This window comes from Coregonus clupeaformis, chromosome 36 (assembly GCF_020615455.1).
Source record: "Coregonus clupeaformis isolate EN_2021a chromosome 36, ASM2061545v1, whole genome shotgun sequence".
Taxonomy (NCBI): domain Eukaryota; kingdom Metazoa; phylum Chordata; class Actinopteri; order Salmoniformes; family Salmonidae; genus Coregonus; species Coregonus clupeaformis.
Window position 1 is genome coordinate 18,456,016 of NC_059227.1, and position 16,842 is coordinate 18,472,857.

At 44.7% G+C, this 16,842-nt stretch overlaps 1 protein-coding gene and 1 pseudogene across 2 annotated transcripts in view; both read right to left on the reverse strand.

The window, feature by feature from the left end:
• Window positions 1–539: 539 nt before the first annotated feature.
• LOC121552146 lies at window positions 540–4,334 on the reverse strand (annotated as a pseudogene).
• Window positions 4,335–5,017: 683 nt separating this feature from the next.
• Window positions 5,018–16,842, reverse strand: part of LOC121552795 (cation-independent mannose-6-phosphate receptor) — a 35,381-nt gene continuing 23,556 nt past the window's right edge. For both annotated transcript variants that reach the window (XM_041865835.2, XM_041865834.2), the window contains exons 32-48: window positions 15,641–15,767; window positions 15,287–15,418; window positions 13,955–14,223; window positions 13,230–13,445; window positions 12,931–13,080; window positions 12,631–12,789; window positions 12,232–12,433; window positions 11,824–11,976; window positions 11,463–11,697; window positions 11,163–11,299; window positions 10,856–10,973; window positions 10,132–10,278; window positions 8,682–8,866; window positions 8,253–8,439; window positions 7,837–7,998; window positions 7,623–7,692; window positions 5,018–7,416 (exon numbers count right to left, since the gene is read on the reverse strand). In XM_041865835.2, coding sequence (XP_041721769.1) covers window positions 6,982–7,416; window positions 7,623–7,692; window positions 7,837–7,998; window positions 8,253–8,439; window positions 8,682–8,866; window positions 10,132–10,278; window positions 10,856–10,973; window positions 11,163–11,299; window positions 11,463–11,697; window positions 11,824–11,976; window positions 12,232–12,433; window positions 12,631–12,789; window positions 12,931–13,080; window positions 13,230–13,445; window positions 13,955–14,223; window positions 15,287–15,418; window positions 15,641–15,767 — 3,084 coding nt within the window. In that variant the 3' untranslated portion in view covers window positions 5,018–6,981. The remainder of the gene's footprint in view (window positions 7,417–7,622; window positions 7,693–7,836; window positions 7,999–8,252; window positions 8,440–8,681; window positions 8,867–10,131; window positions 10,279–10,855; window positions 10,974–11,162; window positions 11,300–11,462; window positions 11,698–11,823; window positions 11,977–12,231; window positions 12,434–12,630; window positions 12,790–12,930; window positions 13,081–13,229; window positions 13,446–13,954; window positions 14,224–15,286; window positions 15,419–15,640; window positions 15,768–16,842) is intronic.

Here is a 16,842-nt window from a genome sequence, read left to right on the forward strand (position 1 = left end):
CACAAAGCACATGATAAAATAATAATACGCCATTTAGCAGACACTTTTATCCAAAGCGACATACATTTATTTATTTTTGTGTATGGGTGGTCCCGGGCATCGAACCCACTACCTTGGCGTTACAAGCACCGTGCTCTACCAGCTGAGCTACAGAGGACCACCGTGATCTGAGAGGGAGATCTTACTGTAACCATGGACACATGGTAGAGGTGAAAGAAATCAAAATAAGTTCCAATCAGAATAAATGTATTCCCCAAGTAAATGCACACATACCCAGAATTTGACTTAGTGAATAGGTGCTGCCAGCAATAGACAATGTAAAAAAGAATACAGACACACAACATACAGGATATATAATATAAAACATAAAACTTCACAAACACCATTATACAAACAATCCTTATTGTATTAGAGACAACAAATTAAACGGACAGGTAACGTTAACATAAAATAACATGAAATAATAAATACTGCTCATCACCACCCTCTCATACTTTCATCACCACCCTCTAAGAAGTCCAGGAGGGAATCAGACAGTCTCAGGTTCTTTGTTGGTCGTCATGTGGGTGGCGGTGGGCAAGAGGCTGTAACGGAAACATTATAGTTGTGACTAATAAGGCTATTATAGTTCCTGATATGTTCTTGTTGTTTGTGGAAAAGGTATACCAGTTGAAACTGGTAAGGATGAAGGTGTGTTTTCTCATGTTTGGAGTTCTGATTAGGTCCATGAATGAGGCAGTTGAGGTCTCGGCATTGCCGTCTCTCATCGTATGTAAGATACAGTAGCATATGAAAGTTATTCTTCAATCTAGTTTACCATGCAGTGCTGTCTTTGAGTGTCTGTAAGATACAACAGCCAAATGTGAGTAATAACAAACTACATTTCAGTTACTGGAGCTTTCTTTAGTTTCTTAAATTTGATCTACCCTTCAAAGCAATAATTTCTCACCTCAATGTTCTTGGACAGGGTTTTCTTGTTTTCTTTAGGTATTGCCTCAGTGATCTTCACAGCTTTCTTTGCGTTGTGCTGAGAGTGAAGCCATCTTGGAGACTCTGGGATCAGCCTGGAAGCCAGAATAGAAAATGCGATATAAAAAGCTTGAATACATGAAACGCACAAACAAAAATCTACCTGAATATATACAGTACGAGGCAGTTCCAGGTCTTACCAGTAGTAGAACAGGAAGAGGATGTAAGGTGCAGTGATGACCACCTGCAGCCAACACCAGTCTGTGATGAAGTAGGAGATGAGGGGCAGGATGAGAATTCCCACACTGAAGAACATCTGGTAGATGACTCCCGCAGTTCTCTTGTACTCTACTCCTACCAGCTCAGTGACTGAGGAGAGGGGATAAAAGCAGGGCATGAGGACAGAACACAGAGGATACATAGAGACGAGAGAGGAAGCCTCTGACATGATGCTATGGTCAAAAGTGTTGTGACTGAAGTGTGATCTCCACAAGAGCAATATGATGTAATTATTACAGCTACAATTTGTAAAACAACAATTTGAAATGTAAAATTACAATTAAAATGTTAAGGTTTTAGACATTGTTTAAAAAAGTAATGTTGTCATACTCAGGACATATCCAGCCACCAACCCTTGTCACCAAAGCCATAGAATGCTCGGAAGACCAGCATGGATACCCAATTTGGAGAGCATGCTACAAGGATTCCCAAAATCCCATTCAAGAGGTTGGACATTAAGAAGTACTTCTTTCTGCCAAATCGAAAATGAAGGAGAAAAAGGAACACCCAGGGGATGGAAATTCAAATCTTTATATTTCATTTTTCCATCTCTACACATAGTATTTCAGAAGTTTATTTCTTTCAGTAAGGGTTCACTCTCTTTTAGCAAGTCCACTTTCCTTCACTTTTCTCGTTCTTTAAGTCTTTCTAAAAGTCAGTAAGAAATCTGCACTGGTGGGATCTTCTGTCTGACCCACATAGCCTTCCGTATCTGTCAGCCAGGTATCCAATGGCTATGCTGCCTATGAAGAAGCCCACTTTGAGTGTCGCCTGGAACATGTCCACCACCCAGGCATCAGCACACACCAGGTCAAACTGAAAATCACAAATACCTTATCATTCACTGCCATCTTAATCGGTTCATTGTTCTGAAATTCAATTAAAATTCAATGTCTTGAACATACAGTACCAGTCAAAAGTTTGGACCACCCTCTCATTCAAGGGTTTTTCTTAATTTTTTACTATTTTCTACATTGTAGCATAATCGTGAAGACATCAAAACAATGAAATAACACATATGGAATCATGTAGTAACCAAAAAAGTGTTAAACAAATCAAAATATATTTTATATTTGAGATTCTTCAAATAACCACCCTTTGCATTGATGACAGCTTTGCATTCTCTCAACCAGCTTCATGAGTTAGTCACCTTGAATTCATCTCAATTAACAGGTGTGCCTTCTTAAAAGTTAATTTATGGAATTTCTTTCCTTCTTAATGCATTTGAGCCAATCAGTTGTGTTGTGACAAGAAGATAGCCCTATTTGGTAAAACACCAAGTCCATATTATGGCAAGAACAGCTCAAATAAGCAACAGCTCAACAGTCCATCATTACTTTAAGACATGAAGGTCAGTCAATACTGAACATTTCAAGAACTTTGAAAGTTTCTTCAAGTGCAGTCGCAAAAACCATCAAGAAACTGGCTCTCATGATGACCGCCACAGGAATGGAAGACCCAGAGTTACCTCTGCTGCAGAGGATAAGTTCATTAGAGTTAACAGCACCTCAGAAATTGCAGGCCAAATAAATGCTTCACAGAGTTCAAGTAACAGACACATCACAACATCAACTGTTCAGAGGAGACTATGTGAATCAGGCCTTCATGGTTGAATTGCTGCAAAGAAACCACTACTAAAGGACACCAATAAAAATAAGAGACTTGCTTGGGCCAAGAAACACAAGCAATTGACATTAGACCTGTGGAAATTGGAGATTTTTGGTTCCAACCACCGTGGCTTTGTGAGACGCGGTGTGGGTGAACAGATGATCTCTGCATGTCTATTTCCCACCGTAAAGCATGGAGGAGGTGGTGTTATGGTGTGGGGGTGCTTTGCTGGTGACACTGTCTGTGATTTATTTAGAATTCAAGGCACACTTAACCAGCATGGCTACCACAGCATTCTTCAGTGATACGCCATCCCATCTGGTTTGGGCTTAGTGGGACTATCATTTGTTTTTCAACAGGACAATGACAGTGTCTGTTACTTGAACTCTGTGAAGCATTTATTTGGCCTGCAATTTCTGAGGCTGGTAACTCTAATGAACTTATCCTCTGCAGCAGAGGTAACTATGGGTCTTCCATTCCTGTGGCGGTCCTCATGAGAGCCAGTTTCATAGCTCTTGATGGTTTTTGCGACTGCACTTGAATTATCTTTCAAAGTTCTTGAAATGATCAGTTTTGAATGACCTTCATGTCTTAAAGTAATGATGGAATGTCGTTTCTCTTTGCTTGAGCTGTTCTTGCCATAAAATGGACTTGGTACTTTACCAAATAGGGCTATCTTCTTGTCACAACACAACTGATTGTCTCAAATGCATTAAGAAGGAAAGAAATTCCACAAATTAACTTTTAAGAAGACACACCTGTTAATTGAGATGAATTCAAGGTGACTAACTCATGAAGCTGGTTGAGAAAATGCCAAGAGTGTGCAAAGCTGTCATCAAGGCAAAGGGTGGTTATTTGAAGAATCTCAAATATAAAATATATTTTGATTTGTTTAACACTTTTTTGGTTACTACATGATTCCATATGTGTTCTTTCATAGTTTATGTCTTCACTATTATTCTACAATATAAAAAAATGTTAAAATAAAGAAAAACCCTTGAATGAGTAGGTGAATCCAAACTTTTGACTGGTACTGTATATTTCATAAAGTTCTCACTTAAGTCACAAAGGACTGCCTTCCTTTGTAGTTATACTCCCAGCCTTCTTTGCAGGAGGTCATGGGAGCTTTCCTGCGGTGGTCGTCAGTGAGGTCAGATTCTGGGTTGTCACATGTCAGACCCGTATTGTTCCGGTCCAGGTCATACTGCTCACACTGGCTGTGGACCAGCACTCCTGAGGTGTTGACCAGAGGGACCGTGATCTTTCTAGTGTCCATCAGGTTCCAACCACAGCTCTGCCGGATCTGACTCACCCGAGTCCCGGCACCAATGCTCTGGGGTGAACCCCCAGAACATAATGCCTACGTAGACACCGGCCCATGGCATGGAGATCATGCATAGCAGGACAGTGATTCACTTCTTGGATCACCCCAATTTGCCCACCTCCTCTAGGATGTCATCAAAAGTGTACAAGTACATGGTTGCAGTTCTCGGTCTCTAAGACATTTGTGACTGCATGGTTTTTAACGGTGTGAAAACAATCAAAGGTCCAACAGAGGTTGACCTTCGACCTACCAGTGACCAGACGCATTTAGACACATTCACTAGAGCAGGCTACAGACGTCAATTTGTTAATCTACTTTTGGTTTGGTAATGGGCCAAATCCAGTAACACATTCATTGATGGTCCATCACAAACCACAAAATGTTTTTCATTGTTACATTAGTGTATACTGTTTGTATATTTGTTGTCTTGCTTGATTTTACCTGGTCTTGGGGAGTTACAGATGCATTGCCCACTCAATTACATTTAATAAAGACTTACATCATGCCACTATGTCCATTTCATTACGGTCAATATTTACTGTATTGTAAAAACTGAATACTTCTCAACTGTGTTTGTCACTTTTTTCAAGTTTACAGTGGAAAGTCAACAGGGTCAAAAATATGATTGATCTTACAGAAATGTTTTTTATGACTAGGGAAACGTGTAGTCACTTAGAAACATACAGTACTGAGACTTCTGAGGTTCTGTTCAATAAATGCATCAGTGCGTTGAGGTCAACCTGTTGACCTTTCAGAGTAACAGAGTAACCTTAGCACTTCCAGGATTGTGGAGATTTGGCTAAATGATGTTCCTCTTTAATAGAAACAACTGTGACGGACAGCTGATCTGTTTTTATTCAAATAATGCAACATTTTTACATCAACATTTAAATATGAAAACAGACAAAAGCAGTAAAACATGTTTGAGAAAATAACATACAAGAACCAAATCACCTCCAAAACTACCAACTCATCAGAATGGAGCTCCTTATCCCATGATTCATACCCACACAGATTAACCAAGCAGACGTGCTTTGGTGCTTACAGCAGAGCTAGACATTATACAACGAGCAAGGAGTTTCCTTCACATTACTACCACACAGGATTACTTTCTATCGCTCCTGAGGAGAGGTAGCAAGTGCTCTTTCCCCATATCAAAGTACCTGAAGATGCCTCTTTTGTTCTGAGGGACCAAACTCAAACACTGGCTTGCAATGGTTTGCATTCTTAGTTATTTTTCATCATCTGACTTCTACAGTTATGTCTGTTTTAAATGTTTGCCTTTGTGCAGTTGTCACAATTTCAATGCATGATCTTGAAGGTGAGGAAAATTATGAAAATAAATACAAAATTAAATCTTTTTTTTATCTCGCAAAACATTGTGAAGCTTTTTGTGCTGCTGCAGGGAGGACCACTTTTCCAAAACCTTCCTCCTATTAATAACGTGTAGCTACAAACCTTAATAAATACCCTGAAAGGTCAACCATTCTTTTTTTGGATAAGATCGCTATGGCCGGCTGCTTGCTAAGTGTGTGAACATTAGCTTCAACCCTGGTGATAAACACTGGCATAACAAAGTAACTCTCCAATTTGACGTCTGAAGAGAGACAACGGTAACAAGCATCCTATAGCCAGACTGGTTAGTGAGGCAAGTTCCACTTCAAAAGCTTTTTCTAATTACTGTTCTGTACCACTGACATGAATATGAGATATTGTCCCAACTACAGATACATAAGAGTGGAATTAGTGACTGCCTGTGTACATGTGGTTTTAGTACTGGTGTTTGTTTGTGTACTTGTGTGTGCCAACTGATAAATGCTAAATTAATTTCAAAGAATCCATATATTTTCCCAGAAAAGTAATACTGTGATTGCTGCTATAGACCCAGTAAAGCATCTGCATTGGATAGATATGGCTGAGCAAGACTGAAAAGGGGATCTCAAGCTCACAAATACATTGCATCTTTAAATGGCACTAGCTACATCTTTCATGACTTCCGTTTGAGGGATAGCACATGCAATTTTGCAAAAAGTGAGTTTCAGATCTACAGAAAACTTCCCCTTTCAAATAAACTTCGGTCATGACTTTGACAAGGCAACATCTAGAAGCAAAGTTCATTTATACCATTTAACAGATACAGCAACTAGCTGTGCCTGTGATGTACATATGGAGCGCAAGTACAAAACCACATGATGATTTGATATACTGTTGTTGAATAAATACGATTTGGGGAACTCAAAAACATACAACTTAAGAATCCCATGTACCAATGAGTCATGGTATGAGCAACACAATTTCAAGTCCCTGTTTTCCCAATAACTTATCTTCCATTTTCACAACAATCCATTCACACAGAGGCCAATCATGTCCAATCCTGGCAAGGTTAGCAGTATAGAGTTTTACAGAGCAAATCAGTCCGCAAAATGAAATAATAAAAAACGTGAATAAGCAATTCTCAGGAACATGCAAGTGACAAAATAGAATCCCATTACCTATGTACATAAATTAAATCTAAATCAAACAGTACAAAAACAATTAATTGATGAAAACACTAAATCAGGAAGGCATCAACTTTCTTTCGAAGAGGGCCCCCCAAAAAATCTGCTCTTTAAAACTGTAAACAGCCAACAGACATTTTGCATCGTTCCCTTTAGAAAATAAACAAAACTCCTAAGGGTTTCTGCTTTCTTGCGTTGTTGTCGTTGTGTGGAGACATTCAGAGAAAGAGAAAGAGAAAGAAAGAGTAAGAGATAGAGATTAGTTCAGGTGGATGGGACGTGACGGGGGGGATGGGGAGTCCCTCACACTCTCAGCAGGTCCTCATCGCTGTCATCCTGGAGCTCTTGTTGTTTCCTGTGGGGGGGTCTGTTGTCACGGTGAGGCTTGGCCCTTCCCCTTCTCTCCCTGTCCTCCAGGAGCCCCACCAGGTCCTCATCACTCTCCTCCTCCAGGAGGGCGCTGCGGAGGGGCCTTGAGGTGCGGGTCCTGGAGCTCGAGGGCCGTAGAGTGGTCCGACCACCGTGGACACGCACCCCGGGGACAGATAGGACCTCGTCCTCACTGTCCTCCTGCTCATCCAGGGAGAAGGAGCGCAGGGCGTCGCCGTTGACGGGCTTGGTTGTGATGTGGCCGTTCTCCTGGCCCTCCTTCCCGAGGCGAGAGGACATGGCTGGGGCCTCCATCTCCTCCATCAGCCACTCCATCTCATCCTCCACTCCCTCATCATCCATGATCACCTGAAGGAACAGACAGACAGACACAGGGGAAAATATTAAGCACTGGGCAATCGCCACACCAACATTGACATGGAATCAATTACTTTCAAATATAAACATTGAATTGAAAGAGACTATATACACTGTAGCATACTGTGTTTTTTAAAATTCTTTAACACAAAGCTGGTTGGTTTCCTCTCTACTATAGGGTTTATTGGTGTGGATACCTTGGAGTATTTATAAGAGACAGGCTTTCCTCTCCTGCAACATCCAATCACTTTCTGTATAACCAGCTCCCTGGAAATAGAAAAGATTTAGGAGAAGATTAAAATAAATAGGATGCATGTACCATATGACCAAAACACACTGAAGCTGTATTCACAAATTAGTATCCATAGGCCCTATGCTAATGGGGAAGATGAAGAGGGTAGATGTCTCTACCTCCTCTCTCGTTTGTGCAGTAGCAGAACCAGCAGACAGATGGTCAGCACAACCAATAGCACGCTCAGGACTGCCCCCATAGCCTGGCTCCTCCCAGACAAGGCCATATGGTCCTCCCCTCTGTCATCGTCAGTTTGCTTGGACGCGGAGGTGTCCACAGTTCTGTATGGCACACCAGACAAAATGTCACACCTCTTTACTTTATACAGCATCTTTCATTCAAATTCAAAGTCCAATTCAATGTAAGGACTAGCAAAAAATGAACAGCTCTGGGTCGCTTTCAATAGACAAAAATGGAAGAAAGACCTTTAAAGCTGAAGTTGAAAAGCCTAGTATTTTTATAGGCCAACTTCAGGTAGTATTTCCTGTTTCAAAGCATTTTATCCTGATGTCTGTGTGTAGAGTTGTTGACTCACACTAGGCCACAGACAGTGGAGGTGTGCCAGATGAAGAGGTACTGGCATCCGTCCGTCTCCAACAGGAACTCTGGGATGCCCTCCCCGGCTGAGGGGTTACAGTGGAACAAGATGGCCGACGACGCCTTCATGGACTTGTCCCGCCCACACACAGACTCAGATGGGACCAGCACGTCCAGGTTACCACCTGAGGAGAGAGAGTACATCCATCAATCACAAGCAGCTTAATGGAGTGAGCTCGTTGAGTCATTGACGTCAATGTAAGTATCAGTACTGTATCTTGTGAGTGATGTTATCCGTCTCATCTTTAATAAGTGCAAGGTGAGGCACTGAGGATGTTCAACACCACGCCCCAAACCCAACCACACTCTATTCCCCAAAGGCCCAGACCACTTTGGAGTAAACCTGTGTCTAGCTCACATGTCTTACCTTTGATGTAGTACTTGGCCTTGCTGGAGGAGCCGATCTTCCTCCTGTAGTCTCCGTTGATCTTCACCTGGCAGATGTTGGCCCCCAGACACACGGAGAAGGAGCTGTCGGTGATGCCTGACAGCTGGATGTCATAGATGTACTTGTCCCCATTGGAGCGAATGTCCCCAGAGGCCTGGTGGAGCCTACGGAGAGGACAGAGGGACAAAAAACCTGGTCTGAGTAAATTCATAAAAGGCTTATTTTATCTTCCCTCTAGTACATTTATAAATGTTTGTTTTATGTTCCCTGCTGGAACTGTAGAGAGGTTCAATTGCATCAGAGGCCCACTGGTGTTGTGATAGGCATTCAGGCAGTTAAGAGGCCAGAGCAACATTTGACCCTTTATGACATAAGAGGTTTTGACCCACAACGGGGGCAAAATGGCAGCCATCTTAGTCAGGGAGAAATCCAAAACCAGTCTAATTGGAATGAATGGCAGTAGAGGCATAGGTGATGCATTTCCTGCTTTTACTAATGCAGGAAAATAAAAGTAAGCCATGTGAACTGTGAATTGACTGGATTGTTTGATTGGAATGTTGGCTTATTGGCAGTTAATTTGAAACATTTATGGAATAATTTCTCTAAAACTGGTTGGCTAGCTAGCTAGTTAACACACATACAGTGCAGATAAATTTTTCACATTCATTGTTTTACACAATATCTTATCACAGCACTGGCAAAACCATGGTTGACCAACACGGCTGATCTTTGGACCATCATAAGAAGGTTCATGTCCATTCTAGTATTCTAATTCCTAATTCTATGCTTTGACCTATGATCTCTCTCTGTCTGGGTTTAGGAAATCCCGATATGAATCCAAAACCAGCCACAGGGACTCCTGACTTCCCTTAGCAACTGAGGTTGTTATATAATACCGATAGGATGCAAAGAAGCTTGTTTTCCAACATATAACCTCAATGACCTGGAAGATAACATGTTATATATATTTTTTGGCTCAGCACATGAACTTGACTCATAACAGGTGTCAATATAAGATGGTCAGGGTTAAATGGTTTAACTCTAGCTGTATGACCCTTACAAAAAAAGATTGCAGTTTTGAAACTGCAGTAAAAGTGCAGTAACTGCAGTCGACTGTGGTATTTTGGACACAGTAATTGCAGAATATTCTCTTATTTGTGGATCTGTAGGGAGAACATCATTTTTTATTTTATTTATGTCATTTTAGCAGACGCTCTTATCCAGAGCGACTTACAGTAGTGAGTGCATACATTTTCATACTTGTTTTTTTTCTTCTATACTGGTCCCCCATGGGAATCAAAACCACAACCCTGGCGTTGCAAGCGCCATGCTCTACCAACTGAGCCACACAGGACTAGAATGGAGAGGTGGCCTGGGTTGTTGTTACAAAGTTGGTTGATTGAACTGTGTTGGTGGTGAGAGGTGTCACCTGTAGTAGAGGGCCCCCAGGCTGAAGTTGGCGCCTGTATCGGGAACTTTGATGGTTCCGTTGACCATCACCACCTCACGTTGTTGAGCAGCGCATGCCGCACGCGTCTCCCAGCCCAGCACAAACTCACACAAGGCTTCATCCACGCTACGCAGAGACAGAGACACAGAAATGTAGTCACTGAGTGTGTGTGCGGTATGTGTGTGTGCGGTATGTGTGTGTACGGTATGTGTGTGTACGGTATGTGTGTGTACGGTATGTGTGTGTACGGTATGTGTGTGTACGGTATGTGTGTGTACGGTATGTGTGTGTACGGTATGTGTGTGTGGTAGCGAGAGTTAACAGGCATCCTACAAAGAACGACAAATGAAACCGTGAACGATGGAAAAGTTTCACTAGAAAAATAAACATGACGTTCAAGACTTCAAATGTACATTTAAGTGGTCAATTTTCAACTATGAAGGAGGTTAAAGTGCCTCTTCAACTTGATTATTCAGTAACTTTTTATAGTGTTGTTGAGTTGAATAGGTTGGTTTTTCCCACAGGACCACGTTAGTTGCTGACTGGAAGACAGTTGGCTTTCCCTTGTAGGAGGTGGCCAGGTCCCAGATCTGTTTGTACTGTATAGCCAACAACCATAGCAGTTGGTTATACGTCACAAACAGGTCTGGGACAAGGCTACAGCGGAGGAGACTCCCAGGCTAACTGCTTACAGCCCACTCACCTCAGCAGCTTGGGCTGGCCTATGTTAGGACCACAGGTCAGCTGGACCACTGTCTTGGCCTGGAGGCCGTTCCCACACACAGTGTCTCCCATGGTGTAGCTCACTAGGATCTTCTTATCTGGGAGAGGGAGGGTTGGTAAGGCAATACGTCTATAACAGCTTATCTTAGTGGGTTGGGACACAAACACACAAGCCCAAGAACCATGTGAAACGTAACACATGACATTCCAATTTTGAAAGAGTTTCCTCCAGTCCTGCTAAGGTGTGGGTAGAGGGTAGCGGGATGTGAGGGAGCTGTAAGACCCACCTGAGAGGGCCATCTTCTGGGTGTAGACGCGGCCCAGGGTCTGGGTCTTCCCCTCACTGGTCCTCCGGCACACCGTGGCTCCCTCAGGGCAGTCTGGCAGGCCCCCATGGATCCCCTGGCACAGGTTGATGTAGTACCTGGAGACAGCACAGCCAAGCTAGAGTTTAAAGATGTTTTTTTCTAACAGCTTGCCACTACTGTGCATGTTCACTCATCATCATGTAGTACAGAGGGAGAGAAAGACAGAAGGGGAGGAGGGAGAGGAAAATATATAGAGGAAAAGGGAAAAGCTAAACATACGCCGTTTTGTTGTGGCTGAACTTCCAGGGCTCTGTGAGAGAGGAGAGGGTGCGCAGGTCGTAGGTTTGGTGCTGGTTCACCAGCTTACACTCCATCTTCTTGGGTGGGCATACAATCGTGGTTCTCCACTGGAAGGTGGCAGCGCAGCCTCCCGTCTCACTGAGAAGCTGTGGGGTACCGTGGCCAGCTGACTGGTCACAGGTGAACAGAATGGACGACTGCCTCTTCCCTGTAACTGAGAGAGACAACACACACAGCAGAATTGAGCACAGCTAAGCCCAGAACCTCCAGGAGACACAATCAAAACTCTGTTCCACATTATACAAGACTGCCTATTAGCATTGCTTTGACCAGTCATTACCATTAGCGCAGAATCCCCATTTCCTGTCCTTATTAAAGTCGCTGGTGGTGGCACACCAGAGTCTCCCATCCATCCTGCCCTCGGTTGTACACGCTGTGTACGACTTCTTCAGGAAGTTGAAGGGAAACACGCACACCTCCTCATTCTCAGTCACTGAAAAGGAAAACATGTACAGCAATAAAAAAACAGCACTATATTTTGTCTCAAATGAAATGAGCTTCACTTTGGGATACAACACCACAACAGGCAGATAAACACCTCATCAAGGCATCATAGGTTGCAAGTTAAATAACACCATATATAATGCACTGCCACACACGGCACTGGTTAAAAGCGGTCCACTATAGAGGGTGTCATTTCCGACTTGGTCATAGACTCAGAGGCAGGACTGACTGAGAACAGTCTAACCTGCTGGGCAGATGTCTCCTCCTCCGTACTGCATGAAGACAGCTTGCTCCTCATGTTTGTAGTCCATAGTCATGGCCTGGCTGATGCCATAGGAGAACGCTGATCCGCCCGGCGACTGCACACACACTGCACTGTTCTTACAGTTGGGGTCCGCCACCGCGCCACACACATTGATCTTAAAGGTCTCCGAGCCAACAGGCACCTGGCAGAGAAAGACAAAGGGTATCAACGAGGATGAAAGGCATCAAGAAAAAGAAGAACTACTTAGAAAGAAAGCCCTGTCCACCTAATACATGGACAACTATGTGTTAATGCATAGATAAGAAATATAGCTAAGTAGCTATAATAGAATATGTAGGGTATAGAGGGTAAGAGGTCACGTAGGAAAGGTCAACCCACCTGGATCTCCCCAGAGAGGGGTGAGAGGTCAAAGGTGAACTGCAGCTGTGAGTCAGTTAGGGTACAGCCGCTGGTCTGAGTGGCATCAGGACAGACCACTGGAGTGGCCCACGCAAACATATACATACAGTCCTGCTTCCTGATCATTTGGGGCGAGCCCTGGGGGACAGGAAAGAGGCTTTAATACTGCAAAGGCATTACTTCTATTTCTGCCATCTTTCAACACAAGAACCATCAGTGAGAAAAGAAGACAACAATGAAAGAAAAGGTCTCTCCATCTGTGCCACGTGTGGTACTGACCAGCTCCAGGCCTCTCTGGCAGGTGAACAGGATGGTGGAGGTGGAGTTCTTGTTGGAGTTAGAGGGGCAGGTGGTGGTGCTGTTGAAGGTGATTGACACCTCATTGGTCATGCTGTTGAACTCTGGGGTGGAAGTGATTCGACCAATGTCCTGTTAGCAGGAGAGAAACACAGAGAGAGAAATCCTTGAGCATGCTGGTTTGTAAACGCAGAGGGAATACTATTAAAGAGTCTTCATTTCTGCTGTGTGTGTGTGTGTGGGTGTACGTGTGTGCATGCGTTTCTGTGTGTGTGACTCACTACAGGGGGTCCCGCGTCGGGGTCCATGCAGACAGCGGCCCCTGGGGGACAGGTGACCCCAGGGATGGGGTTGAGGGGCTGGCAGATGTTGATGTAAAAGTCAGGTGACTGGTCCTTGTCCACCAGGTCCTCGTTTGTGGCCATGTAGTAGCCCGTCACATGGATCAGAGGAGTCAGGTCAATTAGGGTAGAGCCGTTCAGGACGGAACACTTCACCTATGGAAACATCATGAAAGTCAGAGAGACGATGGGGGCTAGCAAAGAAAAGAGACACACATCAGATGGTTACATATTAAAATGGCCTATTAGATATAATACAGCCAATACAGTATACCAAATTCTAATAGAAAGTTGATGTCAGTTGAGGTAATTCCTCTACCATTCAGCAGACTAAACGTTATGTATTAACAAAACCTTTCAGTCACCTGTGTAAAGCAGCACATGCATGTAGTTTGGTTATTCAACACAGACAGTCAGTTAACATCAGTTACAGTACATGAACAGCACATCGACTTGTTTGAAATGACTTTACATCAAGGGCTCACTGGTTGCCTGATATGTATGGCATGACTGGTAAGCTGAATAAATTCCACCTATCATATCAGGGGCTAGGTAATGCAAATTGCCATATTGCTTACATCTATCCAATCCTTTCAGTTATACTCAGTCTAGGGGTTAGGAGGCTACGGGTTGTTTTGGAATTGGGAAACACCACCTGTAATTACCTGCTGTTCGCAAACCAGGGGCGTGTGCCAGGAGAAGAAGTGTGTGCACGTGTTCTTGTCCGAGTCCACCAGTACCGGCCCCGTGCTGGCCTCTCCATGGGCCTTGCACACAAAGCTGATGATGCTTTTGTGTGTGATGGCGGGGTTGGCCGCACACACAGCCCCGCCCTCATAGACCAGTTCCACCACCTGGTCCAGGTATGACAGCTTCCTGCTGGCCCGCCCGCCACTCAGCGCACTCTTGGTCTCCTTGATACACACACCTGCACCTTCACACACACACACACACACACCAAAATGACCATAAGCAACTGAACGGACTGTCTACGTTGATCAAACTCAAGTCGAAGTGCTCAATTTCGGAAAGCCAAATATTCCGTTTTTTTTTTTCTCCCCACTTTCGATCTTGTCTCATCGCTGCAACTCCCCAACGGGTTCGGGAGGCGAAGGTCGAGTCATGCTTCCTCCAAAACATGACCTGCCAAACCGCGCTTCTTAACATCTGCCCGCTTAACCCGGAAGCCAGCCGCACCAATGTGTCGGAGGAAACACTGTTCAACTGATGAGGATTTTTCAGCAAACTATGAGATAAACAAAGTCTATCACAAACATGGGAGTCAGAATTAAACATGGGTACTCTCTGTTGCTGGGCAATAACTTAATTGGTTCCTTTCACTGGGTTTGTGTGTGTGTGAAATGGGGATCTGACCTCGGGTCGAATTCCTCGCTCTTACCTAATCCACAGCTGTCCTACCTTATCAGAGACTGAAACCAGACTGTTGCCTTTTGCCTCTATCCTCAAACAAAGTCCTGAGAGGCCAATTGTGCGCCGCCCTATGGGACTCCCGATCACGTCCGGTTGTGATACAGCCCGGGATCAAACCCGGGTCTGTAGTGACGCCTCTAGCACTGTGATGCAGTGCCTTAGACCGCTGCACCACTCGGGAGGCCCCGGGGATTAAGATTTTTTGTTAGCTTTTTTGTTTCAAAATGTCTCATGTGAATGCGTGTGAATGTTTGATTGTCTTTGAACATCTAGTTCTCTTTTCCCAGTAAGGTAACATTGGAGAACCAGCCTCACAGTCCTGAGTTTGAAGCAGAGCCACAGACCTATAACATAATACAGCTGAATAAACAAACATTGTCTAGAAGAGTCTGCTTCATTTTGAAACAGTCATCTTGGGACCCCTGTCTGGTCCATGGATCAGTAAGCCGATCACTGCTGGATGGCAGACATTGGCAGGCCTGATTCCTGAGAGGATCTGGCTTTGACCAGTATAAAAAGAGCTTTCCCAACCAAACCAGAGCTTGTGAGATAGAATATGGTCGTACCTGTGTCTGGTCCACAGCCTGCGTTGGCCACTTCCCCACACACGTTAAGCCTGAACATCTTCCTAGGGTCCAGGTTGTCGTACACAGTGTAGCCTCCCTCCTGCCTTAGTCCGTTCAGGTCAAAGAGGTGGCCTGGGTTCAGGAGGGCAATACAGCACATACACGTGTCAAAAAAAAACTCAGTAACTCTGTGCGGTCGTGTGCTTGACTACTGCACCGGGATTCTATGAGAATGGTGGTATTTTTCCATGTTAATCATACTAACTTCAAATACTTCCTCAGATTTTTTTATATGGTCTAGTGCAGGCAGCAGCCTTTCAGTTTTCAGTGGCTGTGTGTGGGAGTGGCACTCACCAGTGACTGGATTGGTGACTCTGCAGTCGCCATGCTGGCTGCTGTTGAGGGGGCAGGCAGCTGCAGTGAACCACACAAAGGTGTAGACACAGTCCTCTATGGCCGTGATCAGGGTTGGCCTTGAATCCTGGGGTAGAAACACAGTCAGTCTACTCAGTTACATTTTACATTTTGGTCATTTAGCAGACGCTCTTATCCAGAGCGACTTACAGTAGTGAGTGCATACATTTTCATACTGGTCCCCCATAGGAATCGAACCCACAACCTTGGTGTTGCAAGCGCCATGCTCTACCAACTGTGTGTGTGCATATCTGTGAGTTTGCATATTTGTGTGTATGCGTGTGTGTATCTGCATGTGTGTGTTATGTCTACAAGTGGCGTGGCGAGAAGCTGTCTCCGCACCACGTGCTCTCACCATTGGTGTCCCCCAGGGCTCAGTTCTAGGCCCTCTCCTATTCTCCCTATACACCAAGTCACTTGGCTCTGTCATATCCTCACATGGCCTCTCCTATCATTGCTACGCTGACGATACACAACTAATCTTCTCCTTTCCCCCTTCTGATAACCAGGTGGCGAATCGCATCTCTGCATGTCTGGCAGACATATCAGTATGGATGACGGATCACCACCTCAAGCTGAACCCTGGCAAGACGGAGCTGCTCTTCCTCCCGGGAAGGACTGCCCGTTCCATGATCTCGCCATCACGGTTGACAACTCCGTTGTGTCCTCCTCCCAGAGTGCGAAGAGCCTTGGCGTGACCCTGGACAACACCCTGTCGTTCTCCGCTAACATCAAGGCGGTGACCCGATCCTGCAGGTTCATGCTCTACAACATTCGGAGAGTACGACCCTGCCTTACACAGGAAGCGGCACAGGTCCTAATCCAGGCACTTGTCATCTCCCGTCTGGATTACTGCAACTCGCTGTTGGCTGGCCTCCCTGCCTGTGCCATTAAACCCCTACAACTCATCCAGAATGCCGCAGCCCGTCTGGTGTTCAACCTTCCCAAGTTCTCTCACGTCACCCCCCTCCTCCGCACACTCCACTGGCTTCCAGTTGAAGCTCGCATCCGTTACAAGACCATGGTGCTTGCCTATGGAGCAGTGAGGGGAACGGCACCTCCGTACCTTCGGGCTCTGATCAGTCCCTACACCCAAACGAGGGCATTGCGTTCATCCACCTCTGGCCTGCTGGCTCCCTTCC